At 39.1% G+C, this 14,832-nt stretch overlaps 1 protein-coding gene across 1 annotated transcript in view; it reads right to left on the bottom strand.

The window, feature by feature from the left end:
* Positions 1-3,914: 3,914 nt before the first annotated feature.
* TNIP3 (TNFAIP3 interacting protein 3) overlaps positions 3,915-14,832 on the bottom strand; it is an 89,654-nt gene continuing 78,736 nt past the window's right edge. The window contains 2 exon segments of the mRNA XM_061464543.1: positions 3,915-4,740; positions 12,695-12,804. Coding sequence (XP_061320527.1) covers positions 4,709-4,740; positions 12,695-12,804 — 142 coding nt within the window. The 3' untranslated portion in view covers positions 3,915-4,708.

Below are 14,832 nucleotides of genomic sequence, written 5' to 3'. Positions count from 1 at the left end.
GTATGACGTGGAGTCAATGAAGTGAAAGTCTTTGAGTGTGTGGAACCAGAACCAAAAGGTATAGAGCATTCTTTCCCTCCACAGCATTCACCAAGAATTTCTAGTTCTACTATTTACATAATTCATTTCAACTCAGAAGAAAATATTTTCATTGATGATGTGTTCTTACTATGAATCATGAGACTATATATAACAGCACACTGCATTGCAGCGGATAACACATTAATCCTTCTTAAGGGACTGTAGAATGGCATTCCTTGCCAGTGGGTCTAGAAAACAAAGCCCTGACCTTCTCCTAGACACTATTTAAAGACAAGGACAGTATATCAGAATTAGAAAGGCCATTGCAAGGTAAGAAGGTTTAGAAATCAATTATGCACAGAAGAGGTTGGGTTGTGTGGTTACAGGCGAGATCTGAAGGAAAACAGAAGTGTTTCTGGCAGGCAGAAGCTGAAGACTCTGTAATAGCAGCATCATCTTATATAAGACACAAAAGGCATGCTCCAAAAGGCAAGAGGAAAGATAAGAAACTTGGAGAGCCTGAGAGAGTGAAATGTTATGTGGGAAACAAATGAGAGATGAAGGTTTAGTATCTGGACAAGAAATCTAATGTTGATACAGTAAAAGATACAAAACTAGTGAAAGGTTCCAAGGTGGGAACTAATATGATCCAGGATTTTGTTTGTAATCTAGTAAATCTTCCTTAGCTGTGATACCTAGCCTTTTTTTCATAGGATAGTGCAGGTGTGTATTTGGGGCACCTTATGGGCTTTGCTTATGGCATTATCATGAATCCACTTCTTCCTGTATAGAGAGTTTCTGAGGCAATTATAACAGCTCCCAACTTTGACCAGCAATTTCAAAGCAACAATTTCTCCTTCCGAAAACAAATGACAGCCTGAGACTAAGAAGAGGAACTGTTTAGTGATTTATAAAGGCAGACCACTTACCACCAATGAAATCTTTATACCATGACACACATTATATAAGTATTAGAGTATAAAAAAAATCCATAGGAATAGAATGTAATAAGTATTGGTATAATTCAACAATAGCACTTCATGTCTTCAGAGAAAGACAGTTTTAAAACAAGATACATTTTTAACAAGGCACAGGGCTTAAAATACCTGAGAAGTAAAACAGTGGTGAATCAAAACAGAAAGCTTCATGTCATCAAAATGTTCATGTCATCAAAATGTTCATGTCATATCTGCTAGCTCCACAAAAAAAAAAAAGGGGGGGGGGGGGGGAAGGAAGAAAGTATGGGACAAAAATTCACCAAAAGACCCCAAGCTTTTGAATACCTCTTTGTGTTAATGACTCCATGAATTCAAATGTGCTCTTATTTTAATGTTGGATAATTATTGTTACGGTAATCAAAACATCATTTAGTCAACCCAGCATGGTGTGTTGAAAATAACGTAAAATAATATTGTAAGCAGATAATTTACCATGATGAAAACTTGCTCTCATTCACAGAAATGAACATTTCTCCACAGCATGTTTGGATGTAACACTGCAACCAAATGGAAAAAGTTCAGTTCGGAAGAAAAGTCTACAGAAAGAGAAACACAAGCCAAAACATACATAATAAGTTCTCTAGAATCTGTTATTTAATATCATTTTGTCCGTTTATCAGATTTCACAACTCACCATTCAGAATATGTACAAACTTGTATCAACACGTGTACTCCCACCAGAAATAATAAAAGGTTTTCCAAGAGCTGGTTGCAAGCCATGCCTGGACCCCCATCTGAGTAATCACCTTTATTATTGGCCAGTTCCTTATCACATTCCTAAAAGTTTGTCACCTTGTAAGCATTTTTACTATGACAGTAAAGTACTTAGAGCATAGTCACATACGGATACAAGTCAAGCACTCCTTACACATCTTACCAGATGGCAGACTGGCCAGCACAGAGGACATGTAAGTCTTTCTGCTAGATAAGTGAAAACATCCACCTAAACTGTTGAAAAGTTTTGATAGAGAAACGCTTTATGCTTGCCTTGTTTCCCAAGCCGCTGTGAGTGAGGAAATAGCAGGGACGCAAACCACGAGTGCAGCTCATTACTGCTGTTACAAGTTTGGGTATTCAAATAAATGCCTGTTCTGGTATGAAAAGAAAGTTACTCTCTGTGTATTAATTGCTCCTCTTATAACATTCATATGAATTCCAATATTCCCAAACCCTGACTGGTTCGTATCAGAAAAGAAAGAAAAAAAAGAGAAGGTCTTTCACAGACACATTAGCCCTTACTGTGAAATCGATCCACTCACCACTGATACACGAAAATATCAGAAAAAGCTACATAGAAAGAATCTGGAAAATAAAATATGTAGCAAAGACTGGGAAATGCCAGACAGCTTCTTTAACAGGTCAGAGGAAGACCTGGTAGTTCAAATAACCAGTTTTGGCTAAGCTCAAGGAAGGAAAAATGCCTGATATGAGTCCTTTGTTTAAATTTAACTAAAATAACTCACCCCCTCAAACTTGTCTGGGTCACTGCAGAGGGCATATCCTTTGGGGGGGTTTGAGTCTGACAATGTTAATTCAAATAGATGAGAGCACCTGCATTTGGGAAACATGCATCATTGCAAGAAAATCAAGAGGAAAATCTACTGTACAGGTGTTTTATATGCATTTTAAAAGATAAAAATTCTCTATCATATAAGACAAAGCATACCCCACACTTAGCAGGATTAGGATTTGTGTGTGTCAGGGTGTATGGTCCTGTGCCTAAGCCAGCTAAATGTTAAAAGCCTGTGACTAAACAGAGAAAAAGAAAGATAAACCTGTAAACTCTATTTTCTTACTGTGAAAGACTCATGTTAAATCATCTGCTTGGGCCAAATAATGCTTGCACAAGTTGACAGATAATGAATTAAGCACCACAAATGGAAGGCGCCAACCTTTGCAGCCAGTTGTGGAAAACAGTGGAAATGAATGAGAGGGGGATTTGTTGCCTCCCACACCAACCACACAGAAGCTCGTCTGTTTTGAGGGTTCATGACATACTTGAGTGCAGGGTGCTCTGTCCACAGCATTGATCACCTGCTGAGAGCTCATACTGAATTAGGTTACATTATAATTGGATTTTCTGAAGGCACCACATTAGCATTTTCCATGATCTCACCCTTATTAGCCAAATCACTAATCAGGAATAGCACACTTACATTGTCTGCTGGTTAAACTATCTGCTGCTATAGCGTCTGCAAGCCAGCTCTGAATTCATGCAGAGATAAAAACTCCTCTCTAACAGAGACTTGGGAGTCTATTCGGCAGCTGATGTTGCAGTCAGACTATAATTTTCAATAGTTCATGAAAAAACAAACTCTTTCCAGGGGCCGCTTCACTCACTGCTTTGCTTGTGTTCTTTCTTAGTCTATATTATAAAGTGAGGAGTGTCATTTCTTTGATCAGTGTAGGCAAAAGCAGCACCGCTGTAAAATATAACAGAAAAATCCTTTCTCATGGACTGTTCCCCATCGTGTCCAAAATCAAATGCTGAATGTATTTAATCCTGTAAGGTTTTTATTTTCATTTGTAGGCCTTTGTATATTGATGGGAATGGAAATACCTGTTCTAAAAGCAAAAATGATGCAGACAGTCTCATAACTGATGACTCCATCTTTGCACAGCTCCAATAGAAGTTTGTGTGGGAACTTCAATTCATATTAACTACTTCTGAGTGATAAGGAAAGTACACAGAACATCTCATGTAGCCTTATGGTGCAAAAATCTCAGTTCCTTCTTTCAGAGGGGATTCCAGCAGGTTCAGGTACCTGTCTCGTAACAGTTACCCTCATATAAGTCTGAAGGGAAGAGACAATCTTGCAAGTAGATTATAAAGTAATGTTTGCTGACCACTCACTCACCACAATTTTCTGGAAAAGTTCCATTGCCTAAATACAATTTAATTTTAAAAGCCAGGTTTCATTCTCAAGTTAGAGGTTACACAGCAATGTTCAGATTCATTACAAGAATCATTTAGAAATACAAAGCCACTTTCACTGAGAGGATAAACCCATTAAATATTTCTACTAAAATTCTTCTGATATAAATAAGAACACACACACAAAAAAAACCTGAACACATTTTTCATGTCATTGTGGATCCAAAACAAAAGGAGAGCTGGGCTTGACTGGAAAAGGGGAGCAGGCACTTTCAACCTGGCCTGCCATCGGTGCTACCTTGCTGATAATCACAAAAACATATTAAAACAGTGAGGTAGATTTCCTTTTTACTAAACAACTAAGAAAAAGGACACAGAATTCAAGATGGTATGTCAACAAATCATTCCCTGGAATCCAATAAAAAAAGACTAATTCACAAACAAAAAAGTATCACAACACTATTATTTGGCTTACAAGCTCTTGAATTCAAACCATATTTGACAGTCTCTGAATCCCCAGCAACAGCCACATATTTTCTCATAAGGGTTTTTAACAGATTCTCATAGACAGCACAAACAGCATCTTCAGAACAAAGGGCAGTAACACTTGCCAGCAGAGTATTACTGGATCCTGAATATCACAAGCCTTTATGATCTGCTTTTCTATTGTCCTTGCAGGGATTTCACCTGTCATAAATAACATGCACTGAAGGGATAAGGAGCTAGTGACAAAAAAAACCAAAACAAAACAGAATAATTAAGCTGCAAGATTAGCTCGCAGCCTTTGGTCTACACTTCTCCAGGTCATAGGCTGTCACTGATGGCCTCCCTTCTCCAAGGATGAATCTGCAAAAGTAAATCAATGCAAATTATTTTGACATGGAGAAACACAACTCTCTTATGATTCATTTCCCTCTATTCCTCATGCATACACTTCCCTCCCCCTTCCCCAAAGCCAGTACTGTACATCATTACAAGTCTGTAATCAATCCAATACAAATGGCAGTGTGAAGAAGCAGAAGAGTAGGGATATCACACAATGCCTATCAACTTCCAGCTAGTCCTGACTGTTGATAAAGATCAAACAGCAGGGTCTAATAACCTGAAGTCCCCATGTAAAATCTTTCTAGACCTCTAAGGAGAGTAGCTGACCTTCAGCAGTGCTTATACATTAGCACTACGTGTGCACAAGAGAGTAGGTAAGTACAACAGAGGGAAAAATTAGGTGGCCGTATCTATAGCTAAGTAGGTGTCTGTGGTTCAAAGATGTGTTTGATAGTAACTTGAGCTAGAAGGAAATATTCTATTGCTAGTGTAACACATACTTCCTGAAGTTTTGAAAGATTCTAAAAATTCTGTAACATCCCTAGTAGCACACATGCAAGTGCACACAGTATTTCACTTACAAGAGAAACATGAAGAGTGAAATATTTCCAGCAGGGTTTTGAATTAGCCAAGGAGATTTGCTCTGCAGCTGCTACAAAGTAACCCCATCATTCACTTCCAAACCCACAGTGCTGATGATATCCAAATGTACATGAAAGAAAACTTGATCCAAAAGATCCACATTTGTATTGTGAATCACTGATTTTGATGACACTTTTTCTTTGCTGGTATTAACAGCATTGGTGTTATTTGTTCAAAAAGCCAAGCAGAGCAACAATTAGCAGACTAGTTCTTTGTGTAAAGTAGATAAATACAGATATTTTTGTGTTCATTCTACTGCATGCTATTTGCCTATGTAACAACAAAGATGGTGGAACAAAACTTCTCTTGCAAGAAACGTGATTCCAAGCTTCACATCTAATGTTGGTATTCATATAAAAATACAATTTGGAAAAGAGAGGACTCTGATATGCAAACACCTCAGGCAGCTACACAGTGTGGATTTTGTTCAATTGTTTTTGTTCCTCTCAAGTCCCAGTGGGACACACCGAGGTCTCCCTGCTTATGCCAAGATGCTTTTGGCTCCTAAAGTTCTTGCCCAGCTGGTACAAATTTGTAGATACTGCAGCACTACAGGCACCATCTGCCAGAGAAGAAAAGCAAACATCAGAGAACACACAGCTCCCAAAACCAAAGAGTTTCTCTCGCCTAGGACAGCGTTAACCATTCAGAAAACTTGGATATTTGCACCATAATCAGGCTTCAGAGCCCAGCACAGAGTACTTTTACACTTAAAACACAAAAAACATGCAAAGGAAGGTGGAAATGGCATAGCATGAATTTTTGCATCACTTCCTTAAATGATCAATGAGGAGCTAAGGATATTGCCAGCTAGCAGACGGATGTTTCATCAAGTCACCAGGAAAGAGAATGATTTAATGAAAACAGCTACCACATCACCTACCACCAGAAGACCACCACTGACAACCCGTTTCAAGCAAGTTCTCTTAAATGCCGATTCTTCCTATGTTTCATGCCCAAAGGAAAAAAATGCCAGTGTGCATGAAGCTGTTTAAAATCTAACAGGTACTGAATGATAAAACCTGAAATGTTGCTTCATAGAAATAAATTTATCAAATCATATGTCTGTTTAAATTATTTTTAATATTCCTTTTCACAAGAGACTTTTCTGCCTAGTACTCTGAAAAATGACAGCATACTCTGTGAGCTTTAGCTCAGGTTGACTTCTAAAAGCAATACCTTTGTAAAAAAGGCAACTTCTCATTTCTGGAGTCAAAAATTAAAGGTGTGCTAATGTTCCTTTTGTTACACGGCAGTAAGAGAAATTAAGTTGTATCAGTAAAAAACTTGAAACTCATCACATTTTCATTCCCAGTGGGGATGGCAAGCTGCTAATTAAGTCTGGCTTGACAAGTTGGGAGCACTGATAATTTCTAATGTAATATATGCACTGAGGACAGGTTAATATCAAAAATGTTTAAAGCCTGGGAGTTTTTCCAGGAAAATTAAGATGTCAGGTGTTTGGGTTTTTTTTCTGTCTGGTTTGCATTGAGGACCTCCACAAACATTTTTCAGTTTTTCATTTCCTCCCCCCCCCCCACCCCGGGCTCCCTACAGATGTCATTATTTTCAGTGTAAAACCCCACACTTCCCCCTCCTCTTCTTCCAATTACCTCTAATTGTAACAACATTAACAGCAAAGTAGGTACCTTGAGGGCAAAAATCTGGAAAGCAGCAGAGTGTGGAAAAAAACAAGAGATGCTGTTATAATGAAAGCAAGTGGACACATTCTGCTGTTTCATGTGCTCATCTGGGCATCCTTAGGGCTTTGCAGGTTTTCCCTAGGCATACCAAGAAGGGTGGTGACCAGCTGCTCGTCTCCCTCACAGCCCTCCAGAGCTACCCCTTGAACTGAGAGGTAGGAGAAAGGCCGCATTTCAGCTTCTCCTTCTGCCTCTTAAGCATATGCCTTTAAAGCATATGCCAGCCTGGCATAACTGGATCCAAAATAAAACCATAGAGTTTAGGACAAGAAAATACGGTATTTCTGACAGAGTACCTGGGGCTCTCAAATACATATACCAAGAATCTCTCTGCCAAGAAAACAAATACACTAAAATTCATTTTGGAAATGAAAAAGGCAACACATGCCAGCAGTTGTGGTATGCAAAATGCTTCTTGCTCCTAGTAGGCTTTGAGCAATAAACCTTTTTTTGCAGAGAATTTTTTATTAAAAATCTGGGTTGAGGGAAAATTTCCAAAATTAATCTTCTTTTCAACTGTCTTTTCAATTGTGCACAGTTGGATAAGGAAGGAAGTCAACACTGCTTGTCAAATAAAGTGACATTAAGCACATTTGCTGGAAATCTATCTGCCTTGCTTCTTAAAAAGAAAACAGGAAACAGAAAAAACACAAACCAAAACAAACAACAAAATCACCAAACCCCCCCCAACCAAGAACAAAAAGATCAGAAACCGGTTCCAGGAATGTTGAGTGACAGAGCATGAAGAGACTTAGGAGCTAATGTCCCTCTGAAGGCAGTGTTGCTGGTCAAACAAGGCTAAGCTAGAGGAATTTAAACAGAGTTTAGGACTAGGCTTTTTGCACAGCAAAGTACCTGGGGAGGGACCACCCTAGAGGCTGGCAGGAAGAAGTATCTTGCTACAGTAATACAGCCTCTCATCTTATCATCTTCTTCCTTAACCTCTACCTGTCTCCGATAGCTTACCTTTCCACTTTGCCTCTCTCTATTGTGATCTTCAAGGAAACACCTTTTCTGTTTTTGGAAGCCTCCTGATTTCCTCTAGTCATGCTTTGCAGACAGGCAGTTGCCCTTTGAAGACTACCTGAGTGGTCTTTCCCTGGCAGCCTGTTCTTCATTGCAGCCCACCTATGGAACATGGCTGGACACAAAATGTTCCTACCCATCTCTTCACCCTGCTGCTTTCAGCTGGAGAGTTTCATGCTTGGGAAAATATGAAGAAATACTTATGACAGACAAGTTGAATTCTAGTATGATTTATCTGAGGTTTTAAGCAGTTTAATAAGAGGTGTAACATGAAACTTTGTGGAAACAAATGGGAAGAAAATGCTAGTAAAGTCAGACCAATAAACCTGAACATGGCCCACACCCTCCTGCTTGCAAACCGCCTGCTCAATATTTTTGGATTCAGTTCAGCAACCAGTGGCGGTGTGGAAAACTGAGCTCTTAATGAGACTGCAGCATGAAAAGCAGGACAGGAACTGGGTTAAACCCTTATCTTCCCGTGGCCATGCAGACATACAGATGACAGGCAACTATATGCTGCCTAGCGTGAAAGCCACCCCAAACTATGGGCATGCCTCTAATCACTTCTGCACTGTGAATATACAAGGGTAGGGAATACACCAACTCACTAAACACATTTTCAAGGACAGATTTTTTTTCTCCCCCATCCAAAATACAATCGGAGAATTGTATTTTACATGGTAAGTAATTCTTCACTGTCCCATGCAACCCCTGGCAGGTCAAAGTGGTCTCCATTCTTACTGATAGAGTGCACTGCAGGCTGAGGTTTTTAACCTATGAAGACTACTGAAACCATTTCTAGGGTCCCAAAGCCAGAGGGGCTTAAACAGTTCTTTGTTAACTTTTAAGTAAACTCTCTAAAGCCAGAGACATGCTTTTAAAAACAAGTTGAGTGGCTTGGGCTCGGGGGGAATCATCAACTGTGGAACATCTCTTTGCCTTTCGGATTTTGGAAGGAAAGGCTAAATGGATAAAAGAAGAGAGGTTTTTTGAGGTGCCTTTTTTTTCTTCATTTTGCCCCCCTATTCCTCTCATCCTTCTTGTATTCTGATGAAGCTACTTCCAGGCTAATTAGAGAGGGCTCAAATCAAAAAGTGCCAGATGCAAACCACCACACTTTGCTCCTCAGACTTGAGCATAAGTGATCATCTTCCAACTACCAAAACGCAGAACTGTGGAAAAACAGTAGACTGAAGTAGAAACTTTAGAAATTAAGATAGATCAAATTTCTGTAGCAGTTAAAAAAAATAAATCAGTGATTATTCTATTTTTGTAGATACAGGCAAAGAGAGGTTTCTTACAGAAAATAGACAAACCAGGCTTCACAGAGACAGCAGTCCTTTAAGACGGCCTTTTTCAGATCACAGGTGCAGCTAAAAAAAGTGGTGTCACTCATAAGACATCATACAGATAGAGTTCCACAAGCAGTAGAAAGCATGAGATTACAGAAGGACCTGGTTACAGAAGGACCTGAAGAACTTAAATCAAATGATACTTTGGCACCTGGGTGCAAATAACTTCCTAACAAAGGAGGGCAGAGAAGGAAGAAAACACAATCTAGATATATCTACACAAAAATACAGAAAAAAAAAATAGTAATTCCTCCTTGGAGTCAATATGCCTTTGCAGTCCCAGTGACGTTATAACAGACTAGTTAGAGTTGACACAGAGGCTCTTACAGATTTCAGATATCTTTAGAATAGGCTTTTTTTGATGGTATATTGTAAAAAAGATCAGTTTCCTGATTCATTTCACTTGTGCTCAGCCCTGAAGTTACCATCTGTATTTTGTAATTATTCTTCAAGAAAAAATAACCAGTGTCAAAGGAAAATTTGTTAAGGAAAATGCAAGGGGTTTCCCTAGGAACATCAATCTACTGAAACAGCATTCCTACAGGAAACTGCCTCATGCTTAAAAGTTGCTGCACTGCTGTTTTGTTTTTCTGTAATGAAGGCCTATCTCAGAAGCGATAAGATTTATTGGCCAGCTTATCACCTAAAGAGGAAATGAAACATGAGAAATGAGACTCTGGAACACTGCTGCACATAGTAGCTCATTTAAACCCACCAATGTAATTAGTACTTGTACAAAACAGAACAAAGAAATTGGAACATCAAGAATACTTTCATCGTGTATTCTGGAGTTTCTATCTTTGAAACCTTTCTCACAATACTTCAATGTGGATTTAATATATGTGACTATATAAAATATATAAACCCAGGCTCGTGCTTTTTAACTGATGGTAGAACTTGGAATTCTTTATGACCAATGGTTAATAAAATAATCTTTGTTTTATCAGCAAAGAGACTTGAAGGTGTTAAAGCAGACAACCTACACAGTGCTGTGATGGGACTCATTGAGAATTCTTTTTTATGGGGACTGAAGAAAAAAGGAAAGGAAAGCCTCCAAGTGTCCTACCCACTGCCCCATTGAGAGGAGGTGTTCAGGTGTTCTAGACAAGGAACAGCAACAGAAAGAGCAGAATTTGAAGAAAAAAAAAAAAGAATTCATATAATAAAGCAGGGTAAAAGAGCTCTCTTCAGATCCCCTAAGTGTGCATTGCCCTGGACCACAGCTGCAGCTGGTGGCCGGACTTGTTTCATTCAGTGTTGTAAACATCCTCCCTGTATTCTCAGGTGCAATAAATCACTTTAAGCGTGAGCAACTATAAAATTAATCTCCTCTCCTGTCTCACAGTCACAGCACTACTTTCCCTACAACCACATCAGAATCCTCCAGTCACCATGTAATTATGGGAAGCTCGTTCCCCATTTCAGCAAGTTATGTTTCCACCCTACCCTCTCTTCAGTGCAAATGTGGACAGCAATAAATAATGTAATAGTTCTTCTGTAGCCATCACCTTCTTCCAGATGTTGCAAAAAAGCTTTTGGTAGAGCACTTTCAAGCATTACTTCATTCACAGCTTTACTTTCAGAGATGCCAACTGACACTCAGTATGGAAGCTCTCAGTATTAGAATTTCCAGAATCATTACTATCAATGAGAAAATGAACATGAGCCAGCAGTGTGCGCTCGCAGCCCAGAAAGCCAACTGTATCCCGGGCTGCATCAAAAGGAGCATGACCAGCAGGTTGAAGGAGGAATTTCTGCCCCTCTCCTCTGCTCTCATGACACCTCACTTGGAGTATTGTGTGCAGTTCTGGTGTCCTCAACATAAAAAGGACATGGAACTGTTGGAATAAGCCCAGAGGAGGCCACGAGGGACTGAAGCACTTCCCATATGAAGACAGACTGAGAAAGTTGGGGCTGTTCATCCTGGAGAAGAGAAGGCTGTGTGGAGACCTCATAGCAGCCTTCCAGTATCTGAAGGGGGCCTATAAGGATGCTGGGGTGGGACTCTTCATTAGGGACTGTAGTGATAGGACAAGGGGTAACGGGTTAAAACTTAAACAGGGGAAGTTTAACTTGAATATAAGGAAGAAGTTCTTTACTGTAAGGGTGGTGAGGCACTGGAATGGGCTGCTCAGGGAAGTTGTGAATGCTCCATCCCTGGTGGTGTTCAAGGCCAGGTTGGACAGAGTCTTGAGTGACATCGTTTAGTGTGAGGTGTCCCTGCTCCTGGCAGGGGGGTTGGAACTAGATGATCTTAAGGTCCTTTCCAACCCTAACTATTCTATGATTCTATGATTCTGTGAGTCCCTGTCATCCCATACCCACTCACACTGTAAAGTGTCAGACACATGAAGCACACGTTCCTGCAGTGCACACCTGCAAACTTGACTGATCCTCCTGCAGCACAGGATGATCACCTGAGATAGTATCTCTACAAAAGGTCCAGAAGTGAGAACAGAACTAACCATGAAACCTTAGGTGCCACAATTCTCAATCACTTTTGACAGAAAAGGGGCATTTTAAGGAAGTTTCTGAAGGAGAAGATCTGGAAGGACAGATTCCTAGACAGAACAATGTCACTTCTTCCTTGTATTCTCTGGCATCCATCTTTTGAGTAATCTAAAACAAGTACTTCAAAACACCCAGGAACTTGGCATGATTTTAAGTCCAGGTACAAATACTAAATACTCCTGGTTTCCAAAAGGTAATTTTCACCAGCACCTTGAAAGCTAATTAACTTTTTCCATTTACGTGCTTTTAGCTTTCAGACTCGGCACCTTGAACTATCAGATCAGACCAAGAATACAAATAGGCATTTTGCCTTTAAGGTGAAATAACATCCTAAAGCCTGAACTTTATTACCAAGGACTTCTAAAATCTGCCCCATCATGCCCCCCCAGTTTCAGCACATCATCAAATTTCATCTAAGCTGGAGCAACAGAAGCTCTGAGGACAACTTTGGGGATATCTTTTCTTTAGGATAGTTACAGGATGTCTAATGGGCAAATGTGTGATCCTATAATGTGTAATAGAGACATTTTACAAATCACAACAAAGCTGAAAGCAGACATGTAGATGGTATTACATTATAAACCTCCACCTGTGTTCCACCTACACCAACCTCAGCTCCCTAATGCAAAGCTGTCACATATACACTCGATAGATTAATAAGAAAATCTACTCTACACCCCTCAAAGACCCCCATTTTAAAAAAGTACTTATAAAATATGTTCTGTACAGCTGTTGTCTTACCATTTGCCTTGCACTGCACATCTGGCGGAAACTGGTCAGTAACATACCACTGATAGTCTGGCTGCACAGAACAATAAAACATTATTACAGCAATATGGACTTCATAGACACTTCAAACAAAATAATAGTGACATGATAAAAATATAATTGTGCTGTGAAGTTTTTTTTGTTAGTCATACAAAAATAGTTTACAAAAAAAGAATCTTATATTTAGCTTTATATTTCCACTGCTCTGAGTCTTTCAGCTTGCTTGGTTTTTTTATGACATGTGGCTTAGATGCTGCACTCATTTGAAATATTGGTGTAAACCTTTCTAGATCCCACAAATCAAAAGAAATGTTAACAGAACCAAATCAGATTTTAAAAGGGCTAAAGAAAAAAGTGCACCAGAAGATACTAGTAGGCATCACATTATCTGTACTAAAGAACCCCTGGAGAAACCTGGTACACATCGACCTGACAGGTGAAGCTGTTCTAGTCTGAGTATGTGTAACATCTGTAACATGTTTCAGTGTGACAGGAATAACCCATTTAATAAAGTTCACTCTCCTTCTCCCTTCCCCACAGGTTAGCATTAGTCTTACTGTAACATTGGCTGTTATCAAATAACTTCTTGAAAATACTGTGGGGTGGGAAAAATTCCTGCCTTATAAAAGGAAATATTGGGAAGGTTATATCCAGGCAAACATAGTTTTGTCTAGGGAAATCTTGGAAAAAAGAATTACTGCATTTTAGTTCATACCACACACTGTGGTAAATGAATAGCAAATTACTAGAGAAAACAGTTTTGGGACCAGACATTTCAGTTGTATTAAACTGTCTATCTAGTTTAAGTAGTATATGCAAACTTCTCAAATTTCACATAATTACTGCTTGAAATTAGTTAAACAGGGAAAACAAGCCCTGTTTTGCAGAAATTGCCCTGATAAAATCCTGAGTGATAACAAGGAGACTCTTACAGATTTCGACGTATAGGGAGGAAATCTCATAGACCTCTAAAGAAGTTTTGCCTAAATTAAGACGGCAGGATGAAGCTCTACATAAAGAAAACAGGTTTACCTTTTCCGTATACTGTCAACTCGTAGTTACACAGCAGTAATTGCTCTCATACTTTTCCTCTGTCAGGAAAAAAGGAGCTATCCTATTTTCACTTAAATTATCCCATCCATGGTATAATTTATTAATTATAACTATAATCCATTATTAACTAATTCTGTGCTTGTTGACAACCAAAATAGGCTGTCATACAAAGCAAGATTGTTTTTCTTTAAGCACAGATAGTTTTTCCACTAATTGCTCAAAATACACTTACTTGCGTTGCTTTTGTTTTGAGTTTCTGTTGAATTTTCTGTTCTCTGATCTATTCATCTCCTTCATAACTATTTACACTACGCAAATTTGAATGAGTTTCAGAAACAAGAGGTGTTTCAAGCCAGATTGAACAAAACACTTCCACTAACAATATAAAAATAATCAAAAGGTGCAAGATATGAAAAGAAAGAAAAAGCAAAAGCACAGACTAAACACACAGGATTACATACGTTAACTCAGGACACATTAAATTCTAACACCTTTCTTCATTGCTAACAAATTGCTCAGGGAGGTACCAAGAGCCCAGAGCAGAAAAGCTGCAGTCACACATACAAAGAACCTCAAAGAAAACCTGGAATGAAACTGGGAGTTACAAAGCAACCAAACTGACCCCAGCACTCCAGCAGGAATGGCAAAGTTGTAAACCCAGCAATCCCTCGAAGAATTAGAAATCCAGATGATAAAAACTGAGGGAGAAGAACCAAAATAATTTGGGACAGTGTCAAATTGCAGTGAAAAATATTCTGCAATACTTCCAACTCTGATAAACAGGGCAATAAGCGCACTCCTGAAGCACAGCTATGACTTGGTTGACCACAGCTTTTCCACTGGCTTTCTCAGTCTGAAAGCCTTATGTATGTGTTGCAAAAATTCAGCTATAATTTCTGATGTGACAGCTTTATTGCCAGAACCAGATCCTGTGTATTTCAAATGACATTCACCATGTTTACATGCCTTCTCACTACATTTGAACAAATGCAGTCCACTTAGATAACTCAAAGCACCTAAAAAGTATCATCCTTTGAAGCAGGATTTTCCCTGAAATA

This window comes from Pezoporus flaviventris, unplaced genomic scaffold (assembly GCF_033815535.1).
Source record: "Pezoporus flaviventris isolate CSIRO_AGI_PZ_B2104156 unplaced genomic scaffold, CSIRO_AGI_Pfla_v1 ptg000002l, whole genome shotgun sequence".
Lineage (NCBI taxonomy): Eukaryota > Metazoa > Chordata > Aves > Psittaciformes > Psittacidae > Pezoporus > Pezoporus flaviventris.
This window is presented reverse-complemented; position numbering and strand designations above follow the sequence as displayed.